The sequence below is a fragment of the Brachyistius frenatus genome, unplaced genomic scaffold (assembly GCF_029030835.1).
Source record: "Brachyistius frenatus isolate BFR_SWC_R1_liver_20210118 unplaced genomic scaffold, ASM2903083v1 Contig_184, whole genome shotgun sequence".
Classification (NCBI taxonomy): Eukaryota; Metazoa; Chordata; class Actinopteri; family Embiotocidae; genus Brachyistius; species Brachyistius frenatus.
This window is the reverse complement of record NW_027210783.1, coordinates 387,064-413,428: the sequence shown is the minus strand read 5'-3', so window position 1 is coordinate 413,428 and position 26,365 is coordinate 387,064. Positions and strand designations below refer to the sequence as shown.

At 43.6% G+C, this 26,365-nt stretch overlaps 1 protein-coding gene across 1 annotated transcript; it reads left to right on the top strand.

Moving 5' to 3' along the window:
• The first annotated feature begins 8,777 nt into the window (after positions 1–8,777).
• Positions 8,778–19,130, top strand: LOC138632449 (GRB2-associated-binding protein 1-like). Its single transcript, XM_069718021.1, has 13 exons — positions 8,778–9,268; positions 12,407–12,535; positions 12,660–12,825; positions 13,498–13,693; positions 14,532–15,130; positions 15,999–16,081; positions 16,200–16,309; positions 16,618–16,850; positions 16,961–17,032; positions 17,545–17,641; positions 18,116–18,248; positions 18,520–18,654; positions 18,941–19,130. Exons 1-13 carry the CDS (start codon positions 9,191–9,193, stop codon positions 19,103–19,105), a joined length of 2,196 nt encoding a protein of 731 aa, XP_069574122.1. The 5' UTR covers positions 8,778–9,190; the 3' UTR covers positions 19,106–19,130.
• The last annotated feature ends 7,235 nt before the right edge of the window (positions 19,131–26,365 follow it).

Genomic DNA, 26,365 nt, shown 5'->3' with positions numbered 1-26,365 from the left:
TTTATGACAAATATATGCTCATTTTGAATTTTATGTTAAACCACTGTGTTGTATCACCTCTTCTTTCAACACTCTGCAAACAGTGTTTACAGCTTTTTAACTGCGCCCTGACAACAAGCTGGATGGTCCCTCTCCTCTTCAGCCCCGGAGGATGCAACGTCCATGATTTCTAAAAAGGATTTAAACTTTGGATTGGTCATACCACAGGACTGCCAACGCACACTGAGCAGCGAAATGCTCTTTTTATACTCAATCATGTTACTAATCTGTTGCCAATTAACATAATTAGTTGTGAGATGTTGGACCAGGGTTGCGCCACTTTTCCAGTTTTTTGTTGATCCCGTCCCAACTTTTTTGAAATGTGTTGCTGGCATTAAATTCAAAATGAGCATATATCTTTCATAAAACAATAAAATGTTAAATGTTAAATTTACCACTGTTCACTCAATCTGTCCATTCAAGTGGACATTTGACACTATTCAAATGAGCTGTAACTTAAAACAGGTGGTTATTCCAAAAAGAGCACCTGTCTGTATGTCATTTGTTATTTTAAGATCCAAACAATCTATAAACCAGTTTAATCCTTGTTAATTGTTAAATTTGAGTATAATTTGATAACATTGAGAAGTGTTTTTTTCTTTTTTCTTAACAGACCAACTGTTTTGCCTTTTAAAAATAAAATTATAAATGATTTGACATTAGTCACAAAATCTTTGTTATATACAACAGAAATTGCTATTAAAAGACTCTGTACTGCCAAATTGAAGAGTAATATTATGGTTATGTTTTTTAAAGAATCAAATAAATGCTCACCGTCTAAATTGTGCTTCTTTCGGACCTCTGTCTGCTGCGTCTCCAAACAGGACTGCAGAGCTCTGGTCTCTCTTCTCTCTATATATAAATATACATGTACCCGTGTGTGTGTGTGTGTGTGTGTGTGTGTGTGTGTGTGTGTGTGTGTGTGTGTGTGTGTGTGTGTGTGTGTGTGTGTGTGTGTGTGTGTGTGTGTGTGTGTGTGGAGAGGCGTCAGACCATGTGTTTTTTTTGTTTGTGTTGTTTTTGTTTAGTTTTTTTGCATATTAAAGCCATGAGGTGTCTTCAGGTAATGACACTTTAAATTACCATAGGCAAATTGACAATGGTGGTAAATGGAAATAAAAACTTTGACCTCTGTGTTGTCTGTTTTATGACAAAACACAATTATTTTTATGAGAAAAGACAAAATCTGGAAAAAACAATTCACATCCTGCGTGCAGTTACAGAAAGAATAACTAACGAGAAAAGGGTTTTACATTTTCAAGGTTGATGGCAAATGGTTAAAAAGACAGCAATATTGAAATGCTTTAATTTGATGTCCTTTCAGGCTACATAAAAAAAACATAAGCAAATGCAGTATTCAACTGGTTTGTTTAGTTTGTTGTTTATTAATACAAATTATAATATTTTAGAGCTACCGTCAGTATCATCAATTTTGTTTTTGTTTTCTTCGGCTGACTTATTTATTTGGTAAAATACTAAACTAAATAATGACAATGTCAGTTCATCAAATATTGCTCAGTTACAAATAACAACTTGAGGAGCATCAAGACCTGAACCTTGGCTTCTTTCTTTTTTTTTTAGCTGAAGCTAGTTGCGGCTATTTCTCACAGTTAGCTTACTGGCGTTAGCTGGCAGAGAATGCAGTAATTGCAAAGAGCTACAGCACAAAGATTCCCAAAAAATACTTCAGTATTTCTACATCAAAGACATAAGCTGTATTTTGCGTTTTAGATTGGTCGTGTAGTTATTGCGAATTTTAAAACTGATTTTTCAAAAATTGAATGTTTCTACAGTATAATTTCTCCAGAAAGACACATATAACTAATTTTAATCAGATATCTTGTTACCGGATTTTTACTCAGCGCTTGAAACACGCTAGTTTTCCGGCTCTGTGCAGAAACAGCAGAGGCAACACCAGACTGTTGGGCAGAGTAATCCAGAAACCACACTTGAGCACCTCACATCCACCTGCAATGAGGGTAAACTTATACAGCACCATGCCAACCATGAGTCCAGCGAACCTCAAAAACAGTTCCCCCGTTATGGCCGTAAGGGTGTGAAACGCCCTCTGCTTGGCTTGGTCGACCCGGTCCGCGGCGCCTTCCCCCGGCCCCGGACGAGTCAGAGCGCGGAGGGCGGAGAGGCTGCAAAAGCAGCTGACAAAGAAGGAAACGGTAAAGAGGAAGATAGTCGGCACAGCGCCGATATCGGGGAAGAATATGTATGTGACACCCATCCACCCGACGGACACTAGCCAAACACAACCGATGCCGATGTTTCTGACCCGGTTCGCGCTCTTCTTGCTCAGGCCCAGGTAGGCGACGGGGTGGACGACGGCCAGGTAGCGCTCGGCGCAGGTCAGGCAGTGGAAGAGACTCTGTCCAGGTAAGATTATAGAGAAAGAATAAAACCCAAACTCCATCAACCGAAGGTGTCTCAGATAGTTGCCGACGGTGTAGCTGACGGATCCCAAGAGCCCAAAGATCTCCATGGCTACCACGTGGGAGGTGATGTGGTCGACATTGCTCGCCGTAGGAGCGAAGCGCCGGCGCCTCCGCCGCTGAAATCCCACTTAGAGGACGAGGATGTAGAGAGGGAGGAGGAGGACGATGGCGTAGGAGTGATAGACGACGGCGCCAACCGTGTAGCTGAAGCAACCGGTGCGCGTGGAGGAGTTTGAGGAGGGTTGAGGACGAGAGGAGGGAAGAAACAAAGACGAGTTGATGGACATGTCGCCGAAGGCCTCTGAGGAAAGAACAGAAAAGACGAGGAAGACTCTGAAAAATGCTCGTATGACATGAGAAACGACAGCATCATACACTCTACCTCCTGATGTTCTCCTGTCCGGCTTGAAAACTCCTCCCCGAAAGTAGCCGGTTGACAGTTTCCCCAAATGAATTCTAAGCTGTAATTTGTTTAAAAGCACATTTAGTCCCATGTTTGGGTCGTGTCCAACATTTAGCTCAAACTACCTGATATCAGACCTCGGCGTTACGGGTTTCCAGCTCTACATCCCCAAGTTACAACACAAGCTTGAGGTCTCGGTGAACTTTATATGCACCGACACCCTCACAGGACGTACATGAATCAGTCAATGAATTCTACTTCTCAGGGGACACAAGAGGTAACACGTAGGTTAGTTATGAAATGCGTTGAGAGACACACCTTCGCGGGGTTGCGGCTCGCTGATGTCCGTGAGGTGAGAGGTTTAACGTGTGGAGCGAAAGCTGGAGGTTTGTTTATGTCCCAGAGCGGCCGGGTTCTTTGCATTAGTCCTCGCGCTGTAGGGAAATCTTCTATTCCTGTCCCTCCAGCGGGTTCACGCTTATTATTTAAATTAGTCCAGTGTCACAAGTGGGCTGTTGAGATAGAAACAAAATGTGCTGCACCCAGTGTCTGTTTCGTAAAGTCTTTGTAGCATAGAACATGCGTTACGTTGGATCCACCTGCCATCCAACAAAATTCAGTCAACAAGGTCTACAACCTCCAGAAAAGCTCTTTTTATACCCAAACACGTCAATGAGCTGTTTCCATTTAACCTCTTTAGTCGTAAGATGTTCGACCAGATGGTTTTATTTTCACGTTTTGTTGACCCAGTCGCAACTTTTTCGAAAACCAGCAGTGACATCACCCATTGGTTTGTCATCTTTGCTAGTTCGGATGGGTTTGGAGCAGGAAATGACCATATTTGGATGAGCTGTGGTTGTAACTTACTTGACTTGTTGTCGTTCCCGGGACGTCAAAATAATGCAGATTCCTTGAAGCCATTTTCATTGAGGGATTAAAAACTTCCGGGTTAGTGTGAGGAAGAGGTCATGGTTTGACTTAAAATAAGTAATTTTACATCAGTATTGTTTCGTACAAGTTGTTTGATTAAACACGTTATCTAAATCAATGTCCGCCCCATGAGGACTTTATCAGTGTTTCTACTTCCTCAGACGACGTCCTCCTTTGACCCGGGTCGTCCTCTCTCTGACACCAATGACCTCAAAAAAACGCCAATCATTTGACACCCTGAGAAAAAATAACAGTTTTTAACGTTATATCAGATCATTTCATTTCCTTTTTTTTTTTTTTTTACATATTTTAAAACCTTTATGCTTCATTGTTCCAGCACGGCAGTTTCCCCGCTCTGTGTAGAAACAGCAGCGGTAGAACCAGACTGGAGGGCAGACAGAACCAGTAGGACGACTCTATCAGCAAACAACGGGTGTCGGCGCTCATCTGCACCAAGACGTACAAGGTGGTGAAAAGTATATTCGCCCCGATCCTCAACAGCAGAGTCCCCATCACGGCCACGATGGTGTTGGAAGCCCTCTGCTTCACTGGGTCGACCCGGTCCCCGTCCCTGCTCCCTTCCCCGGGCCGCGGACGCTTCAGGACTCTGAGGACGGAGACGCTGCAGAAGGAGACGATAACAAAGGCGGCCACCTGTTGTCCAAAAGACACCATGAAAATGATGCTGGTGGTTTTCAGAAACATAAAAAACATCTGAACGCCGGCCACCAGCCAAGCCGACCAGACGATGCCGTTTCTGACGGCGACCCCGCCGCCGTGCCTCAGGCGCCGGTAGGCGACGGAGTGAACGGCCGCCATGTAGCGCTCCATGCAGGTGAGGATGTGAAACGAGATCTGTCCGCACGAGGCGATGAAGAACACGTGGGACCCCACCATCATGACCCACGACTGCCGGGTGTAGAAGCCTGCGCAGTGCAAGACGGACCCGAAGACGTAGATCATGTCCATGGCAACCATGTGGTAGGTGATGAAGTCGGCGTGGCTGGTGGAGCGGCGCCGCTGGTGACCCAGGAGGAGGACGAAGGCGGCGAGAGGGAGGATGACGAGGATGCCGGTGAAGGTGTAGGCAGTGAAGACCAAATTGCTGGCTGGGGTGTTGAAGCAGTTAAAAAAGAGAGCCGAGGCGTTGGAGGGAAAGAGGAGAGGAGGAAGAAGGAAGGCGGTGGGGGAGGAAGAGGAGTTAACGGACATGATGGAGGCCTGAGGAAGAGGAGTGGGAATACCAGAGACGAAGAAAGAAATTGGTGGGGAAAAAAAAGAGGAGAAAACGGGTCACTTTTAATCTGCGTTTAATAAACGAAGGTTGTTTGGGTTTTTTTGCACAAGGAAAAGCAGACAGAACCATAAACACCCGAAACTATTTTGATCATCAATTCACAATTTAGGGAACATTTCAAAGCAAATCTGCCAAAAAAAATCATTTAAATTCAAGCTTCTCTGCCTTCTAAGCAAACAAACATCACCTTTTTTTTTTTTTTTTTGACATTTTAGAAACCAAATAAATGTAGCACCCTGCTAAATTTGTTTATATGTTTCTTTGTAATTCTGTAAAAACAATGCATTTGTGTTTATATTCATAAGTAGAAAAATATAGTTTGGAAAAGTTCTGAGGTGTCCTACGATTTTGAGTTGCCCTCGAACCTCTCGTGTCCTTTACCGCATGTCAGGTGTCAATGTGTTGCCAGCCAATCAGGACAAGCAGAGAGAACTTCTTCTTTTTTTAACCTATCGGGTTCTCGGAGGGGCGGGGCTAAACAACAGGCGCGCGAACAGCGGGGAAAGAGAAGCGGAGGAGACCGACCGGAAAGAGGTGAAAATACAGAGAAGGAGTGCTAGTAAGTTCCAGAAAAGCGTGTTTTATTATTGTTATTCGTTCAAAGTTAGTACCGGAGTATTTTTTTTTAGCAGTGTACGGTCCGATAACATGAGAAAGTGAGCCGTTTTGGTTGGTAAAACTCTTTAAGTGGCGCTGAGGTCATTGTGAGGACGTTTTTTTCTGCTAACAAGCTAGCGGCTTGAGTAGCAGGAGGGACAGAGAATCAGGACGGAGACTCAGGACAAAGACTCAGGACGGAGACTCAGGACAAAGACTCAGGACAAAGACTCAGGATGGAGACTCAGGACAAAGACTCAGGACGGAGACTCAGGACGGAGACTCAGGACAAAGACTCAGGACAGAGACTCAGGACGGAGACTCAGGACAAAGACTCAGGACAAAGACTCAGGACAAAGACTCAGGACGGAGACTCAGGACAAAGACTCAGGACGGAGACTCAGGACGGAGACTCAGGACAAAGACTCAGGACGGAGACTCAGGACGGAGACTCAGGACAAAGACTCAGGACGGAGACTCAGGACAAAGACTCAGGACGGGTTTCCTATACCTTTCTGAGTAACCGAGGAACAGTGAGGACAAACCAGACCAGAAGTTATGACTGTAATCCTACAAATGGCCACATGGTGGTGCTGCTACACCCATCAAACCGCTCCTGACTCTCCACCCCCTTTGAGGCTGATCTAGGTCGCATTCAGATGAACAAATCTTTCTTATCGAGTCGTTTTTTAAGAGAGAATTTTGCTCAAAGAATTTTTCAAAGCAGGAACTTGACTCAGTAAAATTTGGGGGAACAACTTCAGCTCAATCTGCATTTTATTGCTTTTGATAAAACATGTAGGTCCTTATTAAACGTATGTACAGTGGTGGACCAAGTATTCAGGTCATTTACTTGACCATGAAAAGTTCTCTACATTATGAAAGTAGATTATGATGATCAGTGCATTGACTAACTCACATTCATTCCCTAATTACTTTATTTTTTATATAATAATTTATGAGTTGATTAGTTTTTATTTTATTGAAAGTGAAAAACTTACAAACTAATCTCCAGTTTTAAACTATAAATAATAAAGAAGGATGTTAATCAAGAGCCTGGAGAGCTAAATTATACTTAAATTTGATAAATGTAAGAATAAATGTACTTCACAAATACAATTAATAAATAAAACCAGATGTTTTCTCAGACTATTTATGACCTTTAACCCTTTAACATAGAGTGACTCAACTGTTAGGACATACAACAGATCCAACTTCTACTGTCGTAATACAATATAAAATGACAATAAAGTAAATGATAAGAAAAAATGCAGTTTTCTCCAGTAAACCAAAAGCAAAAACTTTTGTTTTTGTTTGATGATGATATTAATGTAAATTTAAAGAAATACAGTTTTACACAGTCTGTCAAGAAAATACTGTGAAAACATATCAACAACAATTAAAACATGATTTATAGGCACGAATGGACCTGAAATTGTTCAATCGATCAGTCGACTTACAGAAAAATATTTGTGTTTATGATGATAAACATCAAAAAAACATTTTATTAATTGAACTCTTCTTTGCTCAGTCAAACTTTCAATAAATTGTAAAACTTGTTTTTTGGAAGGATAATTCTCCGATAATTCAATAATAAGGTTATAATAGTTTGAAAGGACCCACCTGGTGAGCAGCGTTCGTCTCTGACCGTCCTGCTGCTGCATGCAGACTTAAACCTCTCAGAAACATCCGTGTTTGTGTCGGCAGTAAAAGGACGGATGCTTTGTTTTCGTTTTTATTTAATTTTTTGCATAATGCAAAATGAATCTACACTTTGTGACTCTTTTTAAACGGTTCATTTCTGCAGGCAAATTTTCTCATGATGCTCATGAGGCCAGAGCACAAAGGTGGTTTTATAACTCAGAATAAAAACACTTCGATCTCACCACAGTTCATTTAACTTATAAAAACAATTATTTTAATTGCTGCTACAGTTTCTTCTGAATGTGTCATTTCCCTCCTGATCAGCTTCATCTTCACCGCCGGCCGAAGTCGTCATTCGCTCCTGAAATCAGACGTTCAAATTTAACTTGTTCATTCTGTTCATTTAAATAATTTTTTTGTGTAAACACTGAATCCTGCGTATTCAAATCAAACAGAGTGATTCGGACCTTGTTGTTTCATTCAAATAGGAGCCGGCACGCTAACGATTACTTCAGAGATTAATGGTGCGGTTTGGTTTATTTATTGGTGATGCAAATGATTATTAACAGCAGAGTTGATTCGTTTAGATGAGGAATACATTTTCTACATCAACTTTTTTATCCACCGTTTCTGATCATTCTTTGTGTTTCTCTATTTCTCAGGTTTAAAAAGTTTGATTTACCTGAATTATTATGTGATTTTCCCATCGGGTACATTTGTAGTACCTAAAGTCAGCCACTAGATGTCAGTATTGGTCTGAAACTTTATCTCAGTATTGACTGGCCACTTAAACATAATTCAATAAATGTCATTGTTTTGACAATATTATGTTTTTATGGTTCTCTTGCAGTGCATCATGGGAAGTGTAGGATCCAGGGTTTATTTTCTCGTCCCCTCCTGCACCAGTTTTGTTTCTGTCTCTGTGTAGTTGGTGAACCCGAGGCTGCTTAGAGCGTGCTCACGTTGCCACGGCAACACCACAAGATAACACGCGCAAAGTTTTCTCCCTTTTAATATACAGCCAGGTAGTTTTTTCCTCTTGCACCGCTTTGCTTCGCACTTTGTTTTAAAATAAGTCGGACGGTTGCAGCATTAATCCTGTCTGAAGGGTTTTTTTGTTTTTTTTTCCAGCTGTCACTCGTGTGAATTCAGGAATTCTCGGGGTCTGTCTCCTTCACACACACACACACACACACACACACACACACACACACACACACACACACACACACACACACACACACACACACACACACAAGCATGCATGTCCACAGGGGGAGTTTCCTGTTTGTACAGAGCAGGAGCAGAATGGGAGGAGTGAGGAGAGAAAAGTGGGAGGAGAGGAGAGGAAGGAATGTCCCAGCTGAGGCTTTTGTATTTGGATAATGCACGACCTGAGAGAGAGAGAGAGAGAGAGAGAGAGAGAGGAGGAGGAAGAGGAGGAGGAGGGATGAAGAGAGACTGCTAGGAAGTAGGAGCCCTCTCAGAAGGAGGTGTGAGTCGAAGGAGAAGCAGCCGCTCCCTCACATGTGGATGTTAAACTGCTGAGTTAATTGATTACAGGAATTCAACTTAAAAACAAACAAAAAAATACTTTCTGGAAGATTAACGAACGGGAAGATCTGCTGATTTAAAGATCGACTGATTTCAAATCCAATTGGAAGCCCGATTGGGTGATTGGAAGTCAGTTGTGACCAATCAGAGGCCTCACTGACTGCCGGGAATCCTTATTTATCTGATTTGACGCCTGATTGGACGCCAGATCAGCTGATTGGAGGTCCACTTCCCTGATTGATAAGAGGCAGGTGTTTGGGACTATCTGTGCTCGGCGTCGGGATGAGCGGAGCGGGCGGGAACGTCGTTTGTGTCGGGTGGCTGCGGAAATCGCCACCGGAGAAGAAGCTGCGACGTTACGTGAGTACGAGAAACAAAACTGTGATCAGAGGATAGTTTTAAATTGAGCTTGAAGATTAGTGTCTGTTTCATCACTGTTTACACACCGAGTTGTTTCCTACCGTCACAGTCCTGATTATAAAACAATAAAACATCAAGCAGAAGACGGCTGTCAGCTGCTGGACTGAAAGTAACTCCATTATCAAATAAAAAGGGTGAAACAATGAAGTATCGATATTTTCTAAGTACTGCGATATTTCTTAAAACAATCCAATATTTATTTTTCATTTGCTGACTTTGTTAAAAGAGTTTCTAAATACCAAAAAAACTTTATCTTCCACGTGCTTTTTGTTTTGTAAAACAAAGCCATCGTCATCGTTGCAATAAGAAACAACAGAGAAACGACTGTTCGGCCTCGGAAATATTTTAGGTGCTTTCCATCTTTCGAATCTCAAACCTGCCGACCTGGAACGGATGCCGGAGACTCGGACCGATCTCGGCTCGTTGTTTTTTTTATTTCCAGCATTTTCTGTCACCGGTGTGAAGAACCGACGGATCCATTAATTCTGCAGCAAATTTTAAATTAGGAATCAATTTCAGCTGTTTGTCTGTACGGCTTGTTTTTCCATTAAAGAAGCAGTTTGGTGTCTCACACACACACACACACACACACACACACACACACACACACACACACACACACACACACACACACACCACATTTCTGACATGCCTTGCCAGTGAGTTGGACTAATCTCATCTCTCCTTTCCACAGTTTCCTTTTATCTTTCCTTCTTTCTTTCCTCTGTTTTCAGTTGTTTTCTCTTTCATTCCTTCCTCTTCCTCTTCTATTGTCTTTCCTTTCTCAGAGGATGTGTGTGTGTGGGGGGGGGGTGACATTATTTAGAGCAGACAACTTTTACTAGTTTGAAACAGATCAGCTTTTCTGCAGAAAAAGTGAACTCTTTAACGAAATCACTGATAAAAACGGACTCCGGTTTAGAAGATGTCTTTACCCACAATGCAACTCTGAGCAGCTACGAATAAAATCAATCCTCCAAATTGGGTCGAACTGAAGAAGAAGAAGAAACTGCATACACTCAGCTCATGATGGTATATACAACCCAGTGTGTACACACACACACACACACCGCCTGCTGTGTGTCTCCTGTCAACACACACACACACTCACACTCAAAACACCCAAAATGGCAGCAGCAGGTTATGTGTTCAGGCTACCTCATCACACACACACTCCCTGCTCTGTTGACAGCTCTCTCTCTCTGTGTGTGTGTGTGTGTGTGTGTGTGTGTGTGTGTGTGTGTGTGTGTGTGTGTGTGTGTGTGTGTGTGTGTGTGTGTGTGTGTGTGTGTGTGTGTGTGTGTTATACAACTAATCGCTCTCAGCTGGGCCAGATTGGAAAAGAGGGTCTCCTGCAGATTTAGAAGATTTGTGAACACACACCCACCCTGGAACAGAACCATGGAGCATGATGAGGTAAATTCTGAGGAGAATAACGCCCGTCGGGTCGAACACAGTTGAAGACGAGTTGCGTATCTTCGTCTCATCGCGGCTCCGCTGATGTTACAAATGTTCAGGAGGCTCGTCAGCGGATCGAGGAACTTATCAGCAAATGAGCAACGGTTCTGGTGTTAATTTAGGTTTAGGAGGCCGGATGGAGGAAGTGTTATTTCAGATCCATTGTGGCCTCTTCCTGCAGAGGTCAGAGGTCAAAAGGAGGAAACAAAACGAAAAGAGGAGCAGCGGGAAGGTTATCTTTTATTGACTTTAAAAGTTCCTATTTGGGCGCAAAGTGAAATTTGCCTTTGACCTAATTTTATTGAATTCAGATTATTTTCCAGTTCAGTTCAGATTTTTTTATCCCAAAACAAGAAATATATTTTTGTTTTGTAGGTTTTAATTGGGCAGCGTAAAACCAAAATAAACACTGTAAAACGTTACTGTTTGAAAAAGAAAGAGGAAACAACTTTTTTGGCATCCAAATTAAAAATAAAAAAAAAACAGGTTCAACCATAAATATTAAATGATAAAGTTTCATTGACATGAACGAGCTAATGTTAGTGTGATCAAATATTAAATCTGAAGACCAAGTTATAAAATCGATAATATAGCTGAAACTTAATCAAGATGGTTTGTAAACTAAACTTGTAATATTTTGAATTACATTTGACAGAAATCACCTGTCTAAACCTCGAGCTAAAAATATTACACTTAATGACTTTACGCACACAATGGCTTCACAAATAGCTGCTGTGACTCCGGTCCTGTTCCTTTAATTAGAAAGTGGAGAAAAATATTTTTCCTACAAGCTGCCTGAAGACGACTGATCATCAAACAGAGCGGGGGGGGGGGGGGGACTACTGCCATCTCTTACCGGCATTTCCTGTTCAGCTACTTCCTCTTCCTGTCTGTGTTTGGAGGGGGGGGGGTGGAAACATGCTCGGCGGTGTTTAATTGCCACACACTTCTGATCACATGCACACAAACACGGGACTCGGGGGGGGGGGGGCACATACTGTATGTAGACACATGAACAGAAGCACAAAGCTCTTTCCTGCATGTGCTTTCTAATCTAAGTTGTTTCTCATCAAACAGTTATGAAGCAACTGAGGGCCAAGAGTGTGTGTGTGTGTGTGTGTGTGTGTGTGTGTGTGTGTGTGTGTGTGTGTGTGTGTGTGTGTGTGTGTGTGTGTGTGCAAAATCAAAACCCTCCTTCATGCTCTGCTTCACACCTTTAAATAATCATGACGTGTCATTTGCACTCACTCACTCACTACTTACACACACACACACACGGGTGGGTGAATCATGCTTGAAATATGAGGTGTCATCTGTGGATCGCTCATGGGAGAAGGACCTTACCCATAATGCTCGGCGCATGATGGCAATAACTGGAGAAGGGTGTCAAACATTTAGCAGTTGTGTAAGAGTGTAACGGCACTAACAAGTTGTATATTATGAGAGCGAATTGCCCCACGACATGAAAACGTGATTACATATTTTATTTCGTAGGTAACTTGTATAATTTCAATATAACGTCACGTTAAAGCATCAAAACCTGAGTTTAATATTGCTTGATTATTAAAAATGAATTTAAAAACCACCCCTCTCTCTCTCTCTCTCTCTCTCTCTCTCCAGGCGTGGAAGAGGCGCTGGTTCGTGCTGCGAAGCGGTCGGCTGAGCGGAGAACCGGACGTCCTGCAGTACTACAAGAACCAGCAGACCCAGCAGCCAATCAGGACCATCAACCTGAACCTGTGCGAGCAGGTAAACCGACCGTTGGACGCCATGTTGGAGGGCTGTGGAGGGAATGGACGTCTACATTCATATATATTTATATTTAGTACTGCTGCTTCTGCTGGTCCACTCCAACCGTCTCCTTCTCCTTCAGGTGGACGCCGGCCTGTCGTTCATGAAGAAGGAGCTGGAGAGCAGCTTCGTGTTCGACCTGAGGACGGAGGAGAGGACCTGGTACCTGGTGGCCGAGTCCGAGGAGGACATGAACCGCTGGGTGGCGTCCATCTGTCTCCTCTGTGGATTCAACCCGACGGACGACGGTACGACGGAGATACAGAGCGCGCTGAGTCATCGGGGGGGGGGGGGGGGGTGCTGAGTCAGTGTGAAAAGTCGTGGGAGGAGAGAAGAGAGAGAACATGCAGAGGACAAGTGGACTAAAATACCATTAGGATTGTGTGTCAGTGACTCATTCTGTCAGTCAAACGCTGTTTTGCGACGGTTCAATATTTCAACTGCGGTAAGAAAGAAACGGCAAACAAGAAGGACAAATAAATGGTCTGCAGATGAAGAGCCCATGGACATGTTTTACTAGCCACCGTGGCTACCGGTATTTGGCCGGTTAGTCACGACAACGTAGCTGAGAGAGTGGCGTATCAGTTGTCAGGGTTTTTACAATTTACATTTACATTAAAACCAGAAATATTGGCCTGTTTTACTCCCCCATTAATCTTCTGAGTCAAAACCTGGTGACTGCGTTACCCACAATGCAATTCGGCTGTAGTTTAGTGTAGATATTGGTAGCGAATGCAGCTTTCAGCCTCCAGTAGCTGCAGAGGTCCGACCTGATGCATTTAGCTTTACAATAACGTTAACATTAAAATAATAAGACTGCAATACCTACAATTCCCCTGCAGGGGGACGCAGCGTCCTCCCAAACGATTGAACACTTAAGTTATCCGATCTCTAACTTGCGAATTTTTTTCCCTCCACAGTTCCAGACAGACATCTCGGCTCCACCTTCACCTCCATCACATCTAGAAACCCAACCATTGGCACCGCCGTCATCTCCACGGTAACAGGCTCCGTCCCTCTGCCTTACGACCCGGTGAGCGTGCACCACCCGTTGCTTGACGACGGCAGCGTGGAGGACGGTTACCTGTGGTTGTCTCACTGCCAGAGTCACATCAGGTACTTTACGAGTTTACGTCTCACACCTTTTGTGTTATAACTCGATCACCATGACAACCTGTTTCCGGTCACTTCATGCGTATATTTCGGTCACGTTGAAGGCGTACAGATCTAAATACTGGTCATCCACCAACATACCGAGGGGAGAAAAAGAAAACCAACCCTCAAAATTGGCCGTATTTCAATCCTATTTTTCCTCATGAATCTCTGACAGTTTAAGTCGAACCTTTAAAAGATCGAACAAAACATCATTTTTGGGGACTTTTCATATAAAAAGATTGAGATGGGGTTTGAATACGCTGAAATGTGATGACCGACCACGAAAAGCTCCGAGAAAACGATTGCAAAATGTTTTAAAAATAAATGTATGAAATCCATGTTTCCCACTCCGGTGGAGACTAACGAGGAGTTACGGGTCGAGACGTGTTGGATCTCATGAAGGGGATTAGAGGTTGATCCTGGATCACTCCCACACATTTCTAAAAAGGGTTCTCTTCGCAAAACGTCATGGGACATTTCACCAGAGGAACACAATGAAGCCTGTTTTCCGTCCTTCCACAGAGTTGATCTCTTCATGGCGACAAACTTGACTTGATTTTAACCCGAACCGTGATCTTTGCTTCTTCTTTTTTTCCCCAAAATCTAACCGGGTATTTTTTTCGGTGGCTAAACCGAAGACACGTTACTTTTCGTACGTGACACCGACACGGTTTCCTTTTCGTGAACCGACGGGTGTATCGCAGCTTTCGCCGTGTTGCCGTGGCGTCCACGCCGAAGGAAGACACGTTAATATTTGGCTGAACACAACTCTTATTTCGGTTTCTCTCTCCGTCTCCAGGCCTCCTCTAGGTTCCTCGTTTGAAACCGACTACAACGACAACCTCTACCCTCCTCCCTCCGCCTCCTCCTCCTCCTCCTCTTCCTCCTCCCCTTCCCTCCTTTCCCACAGCCTCCCGCATCCGTCCTCCTCTTCGTCCTCCATCTTCAGGGCCGCCAGCATGAGCTCTGACCACCAGAGGCGAGCCGGCAGACCTCGCTGTCACCCGTCTCCTCACCCCCGAAAGCACTCTTTAGATTTCCACCTGCGTCCCGTGGCGGTAGCGCTCTCTGACGACAGCGTGCACTCGCTCACCAGCGGCGGGTACCAGATCCCCCGTCCGGCGTCGACCCCGCAACCGCCCCCGTCCCGACGGCCGTCTTCCACCCCCAGCGTGGACTCGCCGTCCCCGGCGGAGCTCCACGCCGCAGCTCCGGCTCCTCCTCCTCCCCGCCCGCCGAAACCCGGAGCCGTCACGGCCCACGGAGAGAGCCCGACGGCGGGGCCCGTCACGTTGCCCCGGGCGACCGCGGAGTCGGAGAGGAGGGACGACGGTGTGGACGGAGGGGGATATCTGGCGAAGAGCAACACCATCAACACGCCCGGACGCATGCAGACAAGTAAGACACGTCTCCGTGGGATGTTTCCCGGCGTGCTCTTGAACGCACCATGAAGCGGTTTCGATCTTCTCGTGCTTCTTGGATTGAAGTTGTATTTCTCAACGACGAGTCCTCACGTCTCTTCTTCAGAAAACCTGCTAAACTTGCTAAACACTTCCTGCAGTGATACTTCGCAGGTTTATCAACGTTTTATTGCTGCTTGAAGCTCCGACAGAGTTGAAAACAACTTCACGGAAATAAATATTGTTGTTATTTCAGAATTTAGTTACAGTCGGTGTAAAATCCTGGCAGGAAGCTGAATACACGGATTTCAAAGAGTTTTAAACTTAGTACTTTGAGTTCTGCAGCTAAGAGGCTTCGCTGTGCGGAGCGGAGGATTAAATCCTTACAGCTGAAACAATTATAGCTTGTTTTCCCTTTAATTTGATTGGCATTAGTTTCTTTAATAAGACGTGAACTTTGCCCCATCACACAACAAAGAGGGTTTTTTGGGGTTTATTTTCAGCCAGAGCCGTTTTTAGTCCGTTTCAGGAGAAATATTTTCTTTTTATATTCGTACACGCTCAGACTTTATGGTTCATGGACGCATGCATGTTGTTTTTGGTGATTTAATCTCGCTGCCCATCAGCACTCAGATCTGGTCGAGTTCTATTTCCACTGTACAAAAACATGTTGATGTGAGATGAACACGTGAACAGAAGTCCAAAAACCTGCACAAATGTCCAAGCTGGTGTTTATTCAGGGTGCAAAATCATTTCTGAGAAAAGTTCTAGATCAGATGAGAAGATGAATACCACTCTCATCTAAGGTCTAAAAAAACATGTTTAGTTATCTTCATTTAAGATGATGGGTTGTGTCTGTGTTTCAGGTTTGGATTCCTTCCACATCCCTCGGTCTCTGTCCGACAGAGCGAGCATGTTTGATTTCAGCGAGAGCTTCAACAGTTACTTTGTGAGCGAAAAACATCGAGAACCAAATACATCGAGTCTCATCTTTCAGCCTTTCATTTCATCTTTCATATTTTGTAATTCATCCTTTAAGTGGCTTCAACTCTTGGTGTCTCTCTCAGTTGAATAAAGGCATGGTGCCTCTGGGTAGCGTTTGTTCGGAGGATGACGACGTGGATGAAAACTACGTTCCGATGAGCGCCGCCACCATCGAGCCTCCGGTCGCGCTGAGGTGAGTCACGGCTACGACGGCAAAGCGTGTAGTACACCTGCACGTCCACTAGAGGGAAGCGTTACAGTGTCACGTTTTTACGTTCTTTAGGAAAACAAACCGTGTGGAAGCCCACGTGGTTGTGGTTAGGAAAAAAACAATCCTTTCTTCGGTTTTTGTGCCGAAACCTAACCGGGGCACTAATTTCATAAAGATTTCAAAACACAATTTGAGAGTCGGAAGTAAAGACCTGCTCAGACTGATCGATTTGATATTAATTATTCATTATAGTCTCGTTATTTTTCCATTTCTCTTCTTCTGTGGTTCAGGTGGCCACCGCCTCCCTCCGAGCCCGACGTCCAGCTCCAAGACGAGAACTACGTCGCCATGATCCCCCTGACGCCGTCCCTTCCCGCTCACCCCGTCTCTGACCTGGCGTCGCTGGGGAGGCAAGTTCCTCCACCCGCCCACATGGGTTTCCGTAACTCCCCGCTGCCTCCCGTCGCGCCGGTCGAAGCCGTGCCGCCTCCGATCCACCGCAACCTGAAACCACAGCGGAGAGGTCGGTTCAGGAACTTCGAGCCAACCCCGTGTTTACGAGAAGGTGTTCGTGCCTCTGGTTCACGTGTGCACTGATTTACAGCCTGGTTGATGTTTCTTATGTCGCTGCAGGAGCTCGTGTCAACAAACCTGCGGAAAGAAACAACGGCCAGACGGCCGGAAGGCCGAAACACAAGATGAAAGGTAAAAACTGCTGAAATGAGCTTTACCTCTTAAATTATTTCACTTTTTACCGACCAGTCCAGCAGAACAGGAAAAAGACACTCTGTAAAAACTATTTCAGTCCTGCATTCAAAATCGTACGTCTGATCCAAAAGGTACGGAGATAATTTCCTGCCAAAACTGGTGAAGTTTTCTCGCAAAAGTAATTCCCTTCGGCCTCTTTTTTTCTTTTTAGTTTTAATTATTTACCTGCTTCCACTTTGCTCAGCCGGGCTGCAGGACGGGAGCCCGACAGCTGCTCGAACACACGGCGACACAGCGGAAGCTTATCGAAACTTCCACGTTGAATATTTAATAAAAGGTTCACAGTTCGGAGAGCTGTTTTGTGTAAGCGCCGCTGATTTTACTTCCTGTAAAGAGCTCCCAGGTCTGATCACAGCGGCAGCGTGAACATAAGTGAGCACTAAACAGTCACAGATGGAAATATCGGATCAAACGCGCTGTTTAAAGAATCTTCTGTATCTGTCTCCCAGTGAAACCAGCTCCTCTGGACATCACGACGGTGCCGGAGGACTGGCAGGAAGTCCCGCCCCCTGTGCACTCGCCTGTCACTCGCACCTTTACACGAGAGTAAGTTTGTTTGTGTGGTGGGTCCAAAGATTTGCTGCAGCATCAACAGAAAAATGCAAAAATATCACCTGAATATTGGAACGATCAGGGCGAGAAGCAGGATGTGTGAGCGCTCTGCTGCCACCCAGTGGTACAGCAGGAGTACTACAACTTACCTGAGCGCTAAAGGGGCTGTAATAGAGAGGTGTAAAAACTACAAAATAAAAGTGTGACGAGTGAAAAAAAACTTACCAAGCAGCAATTTTGTTATTTTGTAGACATAATCAAAAACATAAAGCACTCGTATGCTTTTTCTTTATTATTTTAGAGAAATAATAAGGTGCCAAAACAAAGAAAGTTGGGGCTAAATTTGGACATAAAACTTGATTTATAGAACTCATTTATTTTCAAAAGAGTTTCCAATTTGTTTTCTGTCAATAAACCGACTAAATGATTCTAAAATTCATCAGTGTATTAATGATGTGTGTGTGTCAGTCCGTCAGTCAGTTGTCGGTCCGTCAGGCCGAGCTCCGCCCAGAGCTCCTCCCCCTCCTCCGATTCCGACGAACTGGATGACAGCTACGTCGCCATGACGACCTCCAGCCTGAATTTCAGTGCAGGGGAGCCGGTAAAAAACTCGTTCTTTATTGAACATCCCTCCTTCCTCTTGTTTTCTTTCCTTTCATCCATCCTGACTTCTTATTTCTCAACCTGCTGTCTCTGATTATCTACGTTGCTCTCCATCCTTTCTTCCTCTTTCCTCCTCCACCGGTTTCTTGCCTCCGTTGTTTCCTTTTTGTATGTTTAACTAAACTCTGTGTGTGTGTGTGTGTGTGTGTGTGTGTGTGTGTGTGTGTGTGTGTGTGTGTGTGTGTGTGTGTGTGTGTGTGTGTGTGCAGTCTCTGAGGCTCATGGTGCACCGGGCGTCAGAGGGCGGAATCAGCAGCCCGTTGCTACGGCGACTCAGAGGTGAGAAGCAGGTGGAGTACCTGGACCTGGACCTCCACACCGGACGAGCGACACTGACCAGACAGGTAACACTGCTCTCGCTGTCTCTCTCTCTCTGTCTAAACACAACTTACAAAATCAAACCAAAATGATTTTCTACTTTTTATCAGTCCTGTGAGTCTGTCTCGACGGTTTTGTCGTCATTTTCTATTAATAATCAAGAGAAATGATCATGTTTATTGAAGGTCAGCCACCAGAGGGCGCCAAGTCTGCTCCTATAAGAGCTTGTGTACAATAATATTACCTTTCACTAATTTCTTCTCTTCCTGCAGTGAGTCAATCAATAAAATATGTATATTTTTATGTGACCAGAACTGCTGCGTGGTAGAAGGCGGGACCGGCGGCGGGGAGCGTGCACGAGGCGAGCGTACACGTGTGGACTACGTGGTGGTGGACCCCAAAAGGACCAGAGCCCTGAGGAACACCCGGGAAGCGTGGCATGATGGGAGGATGTCCACGGAGAAGGAGAAATGCTAAATTAAAAAAAACACGACAAAAAGTCCGACACGATAAACGTTACTTTGAATAAAAGTAAACACACTTCTTGTTTCTTTAGGTCCCAAAATCTCATTTACAAAAGGTGATTTAAAACATTTTTGGTGCCAATTTCCAATCAAATGAGCTAATTAAGGGTTTCTAAGTTGTAACTAACGCTTTATTAATGAAGAACAAACACCACATTAAAGATATGATGTGTATTTCTGTTACTTTCAACGGAGCCCAGGAAGAGACCAAAAAAAAAATATTATGGGATGTGTGACGATAACGAAGAGACAGAATCTGTCTCCACTCATCCTTTAAAAACAGGTTTATTATATGAGCTTTGATTGACAGGTGTCACAGCCAATCACAGCAAGCTGTCTTTATAATTTTAAATAAGTTTTCAGCTAACATTCACTGCAGTTGTATTTTATCGGTTTACCTGGCAACCCCCACTGTTTATTTATTTGAAAATCATAAAACAAGTGGACTATTTCTTCTTCATTTTTCACTATTTATTTTCAATACAATTGTATTTCAAACACATTTTGCATTCACCACAAGTTTTAACTAGAATATGAAAGTCTCTTCATGTCATTAAAATTGACAAAATTCCAGAAATATTATCAAAGATGTTAAATTCATAGAAAGAAAAGACATGATTTCGTTGTCTTTTACGGTTTTTATTGCAGATTTATTAAATACGAACCGACTAATCAACGCGTCAGCAACAACTTATAAACCCTAAACTGATCAGTTTGATGACAAACAAGCATGTGACATCAGCTGTTTAATGAGATTGAAGTGAACGTGTCTGTCAAAGGTTGACGTGATGACGTGACACTGATTTTATTCCAGCGTCAGCAGGACTCCACCGACCGGATTATTTTTTCCTCCTGAGCATCTTTTCTTCAAACAAATCAAATCCAAAGTCTCCAGTTTGATTCCACTTAGAGTGAATTTCTCCTTTAGGAATCAAAAGCTGTTAAAATGCCTCTTTTCTCTTTTTTGACTTTTTCAGAAATAGTAAAAATCTCAGCCACAAAAGTCACCAGCAAATCCTACAAAACAAACCGAGCATCAGCTCCTCTGAACTTCCCGTTTCCTGCTGAATTAGACGTGAAGAAGGATGAATCAGATGTTCTGATGATTAATAAATAAACAAATGATGACAATTCTCCAGTGAAATCATCCTGCCGTGAGTGATTGTCAAATCCAACCGGTCCACATGATGATGTGATCTGCTACTGCTGAATAAACTCCACAATCCTGCGGTCTGAGACGGGTTTTATTTATTTCTAAGTGATTGTTGAAACTAATGAAGAGTTGAACCGTGCAGTTCCTCCAGCGGCCACTAGATGGTGCAAAGTGTTGGGAAAAGAAGGAAAAAGATGACGATTGTTTTTAACTCCAGTTCACAAAGTCTGGAGTCTTATACACTTATATATTATATATATTGTATATATATATATTGCCAAGCTGAAGATTAAAAGTTGGTTTAAATTAGTGACGTCACGAGGTGTGCCGACGCTTCGAAGCGTGTGTCGAGGCTTGCTTCATTTAGGGGAGGAGCCAAAAATGATGACGTCCGAAGCCTCGCTGCCGGCTGTACCACGTGACTGCTTCGGGAAGTGGTTCAGGTGTTGCCGGGAGGTTTGACAGCAATATAAACCCCTCAGGCTCCGTTCAAAATGTGGGTTGTTGGTGGAGAGTTGAGGTCAGTTGAGAGTTTGGATAGTTTGGAGAGTTTAGAGAGAGAGAGATAGTTTGGAGAGAGAGAGAGAGAGATAGTTTGGAGAGTTTAGAGAGAGAGAGAGAGATAGTTTGGAGAAGTTAGAGAGAGAGAGATAGTTTGGAGAGAGAGAGAGAGAGAGAGAGATAGTTTGGAGAAGTTAGAGAGAGAGAGATAGTTTGGAGATGTAGGAGAGTGAGGAGAGAAGGAGGTGATAAGATGGAGCCAGCTGGGAAGAGGAGGATTTCCCCTGTGGGAACACTTTGATTTGATAACTCCTAATAAGCTATATCTAACTCTATTTCAGACACATTAGGTTTGCTTATCAAGAACTGTATTTTTCACAGTTTCTTATTTTATTCAAAGGTGAGTTGGGGTACAATAACAACACCTCATCCATGCTGAGGCGTTACCGTGCCTTGCATGAGAATAAGGAGGAAACTGGAGCTTCACCCAGACAAGGTAAGTCATTACAATATTACAAATGCACCATCACAATTTTTCCCTGTTCACTTTTGTTTATTGTGCAAATAAAGACAGATAACAGACACTGTTTATTCTCTTTTAACCAGCCACCAGAAAACCAGAGCTGGATGAAGCCCTCGTCTCCATGATAGTGAAGGACACACAGCCCTTCAGTATTGTGGATGATGTTGGATTCAGGGCATTTGTGTCCAAACTGGATCCTAATTATGTCCTCCCTACAGGGCAGGTATGTATGGGTGCATGCATGAAACAAATGAGTACTTTATTGTGTCTCACAGTTCAGCACTATGTATTTTTTCCTTGAGGCTCTGAAGGCCACGGTGGAGGCCAAGTATGAGTCAGCTAAGGAGAAGGCTAAGGCTAAAGTGGAAAAGGTGGCTGCTGTTAGCCTTACTTCTGACATGTGGACATCCACAAAACCAAAAACTGTTGAGAAACTGTTATTTCTGAATAAAAATGAATAAAATGTCCCCTGTCCTGTACATCATTGTCCAAGTTACACAAGCATATTCAGTCCCCTCTTCCTCGTTCCACAAACACTTCCACTGTCCTCTGCCTGCTTAAGCCCATGACATTTTCCTAAAGTGACAGAAAAACATGATTACACAACCTGCCATATCATATGATACTACCATTTTGGGAAAATTTACACAGAATACATTCAAAAAATATTTTATTATGCACATATGTGATAATTTATGTACAGAAATTATTTGGTCATACATTTTTGTAATTCATAGTCATTCCCAACAGCCATAACAGACACAAACATTCAATGCATCACATGATGTGGTTCAGATACAGCTGCCTGTCATTATACACTTGGCCAGTAGGTGGTTTCGTGTTCACATGAAGCTTCGAGTAATGAACCCTTTCTGGAACCAACTGGTTGAAGTGGTTCGATGCCTCATGAGGCTTCATCTCACCATCACTAGTGTTCAGGTAAAATAGTTCCCCGGTGGCTCAGCACCCATTTATAGTTCCGGGAAGTACCAACCACAGGAAACGGGAAGGGGGGGAAGTAGAGATGTGTTGCTCTGTTTATTTAGGGAAATCATGTATTTATCATTTTAATCTATTTATAGGGACTGTAAATATTTGTAAATTATTATGGATATCTTTGGGTTGGTGAAATCATGTAAATATGTATTGTACATATACTGTTGATATATATATTTACCTGTAGATGGTATGTCTGGGCTAATTAGAGTGAGCAGGTGTATATAAGGATCTCTGAGGCTTCAGCTGACCAGAAACTGGCTGCAGCAGCATGATAGAGTGGAGGAATTGATAAGTATGGTGTTTCTGAGTTGTTGATTGTAGAGCAGTTTCTGAAGATGGTGGAGCCTGAGCTGGAGGTTTGGATCCATGAACGTGACCTCGAGACGGCAAAGGAGGCTTCCCGCCTCGCAGAGGGTTTCCTGTCAGCCAGAGCCGGGAACAGAAGAACCACCTTCGGCCGTGATCGTCACGTCACCGGACGCAGTAAGTCCGATAGGAGTGGAAGTGGTGGTCAAGCTCTGGTTCGGCAGCAGTACAGTAGGAAGCGGTTCTCTCCCAACAAACCCAATGCCAGTAAAAAGCCTTTCTCCGGTTCGAAGCCAGATACACGGTGCTATCGGTGAAATGCCCTCCGTCACACTCGGTACACATCACCTGCAACCAGACGGGACAAACTTCCTCATGTTCAGTCCCGCTCACTCATTTCTGGTTCAAAATGTTTGGACTAATTAGAGTGAACAGGTTTATATGAGGAGCTCAGTTTAATGTGTAGGGTGGTGGGAGGGGGGGGGGGACCTCTGGTGTGGTTTTAATGAGAAAATAAATGAAGCTTCATCTGAAACCTCTTCTGGCCTCCTGATCTGCTCATGGGCCTCCTGGCAGCTCGGGCACGTTAACAAGATCAAAATGTGTTCTTGGAAGTTGTTTTTTTTAAGAAAGTTTTAATTTTAGTAACATATTCATTATGATACAAAATTACACCCACAGAGAAAATATTTGGTACACTCGCTTTTTTACACTCGAAAGAAAACCTTTGAGATCTGAGTTAAATTCATATTTGTCAGTTTGGTTCCTAAATAAAGCAAAAGAAAAGCTGCAAATGTTGTTTTTGCAATTCCTGGAAAAGAAAAAAAAATGTAGATGAAAATGAAAAGGCAAAACATTTCAACTCCAACACCACATTCAGATGTGGACTTTTACTTGGATGAAATTAAAGAAAACATTAACAGTAACTATGACAAATGTTTAACAGCTTTAATATTTTTTTTATAGTTTGAGAAACGGCTGCTCATCAAAAAAACAGGCTGCTCGTTATTTAAAAATAAACTACAGCAGTAATATGAAGAACTGAAGTCTGCAAAAAACAAATGAGGAACACGGTCGTCAGTCTGTTAAGGAGCTAAGAGTTCATATTCAATCTTGTTTTACGATGACAAGACTGGAGAAGGTTACACAGAAAACTTATTTTTTTGTAAACTATAAAAACTCATTTGTTTCCAGCTTGTTGAGGTTCATACACAGAAAACAACACATTCAACATGTAGATGTTGTGCTCGTGTCCTGGTTGTTCAAACAGTCTCTGCCTCCGCGTGGATCCTGGACGCTCATTCAGGGAGCTAAGATGAAGACGAGGAGGAGGAGGAAGAGGAGAAAGAGAAGGGGAGGACCGAAGAAGGAGAGGTGAGGAGTTGATCGCACCACGCCGGCTCGTCCAAGTTTATCTCAACGAACGGGTCAGTGGAGCGAAGCGCTGGGTGACGAGAAGGAAAGTGGAAAAAGAAAAGATTTGAGATTCATGTTCTGCTCATTTTCTTTCTTAAATCTCGAGCAAATTGGGGAAAAAAATGTCATGAATACACAGAATAGATTTTTGCCAGTCTGTTCTCCATTAGACGGTGACGCCACCAAATTAGTGGAATACCTCTTTTCTTTTTTCATATGTTGTGTTTGCATTTCTGTAAATAATCTTACACGGGTTGTTGTTGTTGTTTTCATTCATCTGCTCCACGATGGCGTCAAAGAGCAGGTCGGTTCTGCTCAGCGGGTCGGACAGCGGGTCGGACAGCTCGTCGAGCGGCGACGGACTGGCGGGCGACGCCTCCACGCCGTTCTCATCGGGCTGCTCCGGACCAGCTGGACAGAAGAGGAAGAAAAGATCTTCAAGAGTTAGCGAAAGGAGTCAAGTGTGAAGGTTCAGCTCGGTTAACGATGCGTTCAAGTTCCACGGACGGGAATGAACTTAAATCAACATTCGTAGGAGGGAAACCGTGAAAAACCTTTTTCCTATTTTCATGAACTCGGCTTCTACTTTGAGGTTTAGATATTTTAATCAGGTTGCAAACTATTAAGAACTAAATCAATCAAGAACATCGTAACTTGATCGAATGCAAGTTTTGGGAAAATTGGACACCACAGAAATATAAAAAATAAAATGACAAAGAGCTGAATTTCAGGGCAGCGGGAACAGGAAGTGGAAACTCAGGTTTATGAGGTTAATGGTTGAATTCTTTCATTTCTGAAACCATTTCAGAGTTCCATAGTTTGGACCATTTCTGGTTTTACAGTATTAGTTCCTGTAGAGGTGTGAAAACATTGGTGGTGTTTGGATGGAGGTGCCATGACACGTCAATAAGCCCCCGTGTAGCTCGATGCAGCTATCCAAGTAGAGTTTATCAACCCGCCTTTCCAGCCCTCGAAGGATTACAGTTACGCTTCAACTGTCGACCAAATTCAGATTTTACCGAAAGGGACAACATGGAAGAATTTCACCTCAATATTTGGTTTGTTGTCGAGAGTCTTGTGCGTTACCGACTCAAAATACCAAACGGAGAATTGGATTTCGTACCGTTCTCTCCACCGGAGCCCTTTTCCTCCGACGGGAGACTCGTGCCGTTGGCTACCGGAGAAGGTGAAAGGTTGTCGATGGTCGTAGCCGGTCGCTCTGAGATGTAACAAACACAGAAAATTAAAAAAAACACATGACACGTCAGGATCGCCGTGTACACGGTCACGTTGGTTTAAATGTAATAACGCGTATAAACGCACCCAGGTCGTCCAGGTAGACCGGCTCGAAGGTGCCACCCTGGTTGAGGCGCTCGGCGGGAGTTGGACGCTGGAGGTCGAACGAGTACGTCTGCACGCACAAATAAAAAAACACAAACAACACGCTGACGACAATATTTCTCTGCTGCACCACGATAATAAAAAAAAGAAACGTTTTCTTTCTCTTTCTTACCCGCGAGACTCTCCTGAGGAAGTAGAGGATGACGCACAGGACGATGATGACCAGGATGATGAGCACCAGGAACACATAAGCTACAGACACAGATGGAGGGAGCTGTTTCAGATTCGTTGCCGACGGTAACTGCATAATCAAACCATCAGCTGATTTATCTAAGAAATACTGATTTAAAGAGGTGGAGATGCTGTTTTCGGGGGTAAATTCATTTTATTGGATCATTTTTATCATGTAATTATCATCTCCGGCCACTAGGGGTCATCAACATTCCTTCAAGTCTATTTCTGTGATTATCAATACGTTCCACAAAAAGACCAAAACCAAATCCTGTGGACTTCCCAACCCGTCTCTCAGCTCCAGGACTTTAAGAACACCGTCACAAACATGGGTTTATTTCTTTTTTGAAGAAGGCACTGAAGTTGTTTAGTGTATGTTAATCAGACATAAGGAGCTCAGGTTTTAGTTTGGGCCTATTATTTTCAGCGGCGGATTAATACACATCCGGTGCTCGTAGAATAATATTTGTTTGGATTTGGTCTTTTTGAGATTTGAGTCAGAAGTATGCAGAACAAAGATACATGAAATAGACAACAGAATAGAGCTGACAAAACTGAATTTGGCTAAATATGCTGAACTGTAATAAATCGTAAGATCCTTACCCCACGATGTGGTGTCTTTAGCTTGGACTGAAAGAAGAAAAAAAACAGCAGGTTCAGTAATTTAGTTAAACATGCATTGTGAATTTATGTTGTTGATCTTTGAAAGCTCATTTCCAGAAGAGCTGTTTCCTTTCAACGGC

Excerpts from the sequence above, each read along its gene's own strand:
- LOC138632449 (XM_069718021.1), top strand. The coding sequence starts at position 9,191 with ATGAGCGGAGCGGGCGGGAACGTCGTTTGTGTCGGGTGGCTGCGGAAA. Across the intron at positions 15,131-15,998 it reads GCCCGGACGCATGCAGACAA|GTTTGGATTCCTTCCACATC; the intron begins GTAAGACACGTC and ends TCTGTGTTTCAG. Across the intron at positions 18,655-18,940 it reads GAGCGACACTGACCAGACAG|AACTGCTGCGTGGTAGAAGG; the intron begins GTAACACTGCTC and ends TTATGTGACCAG.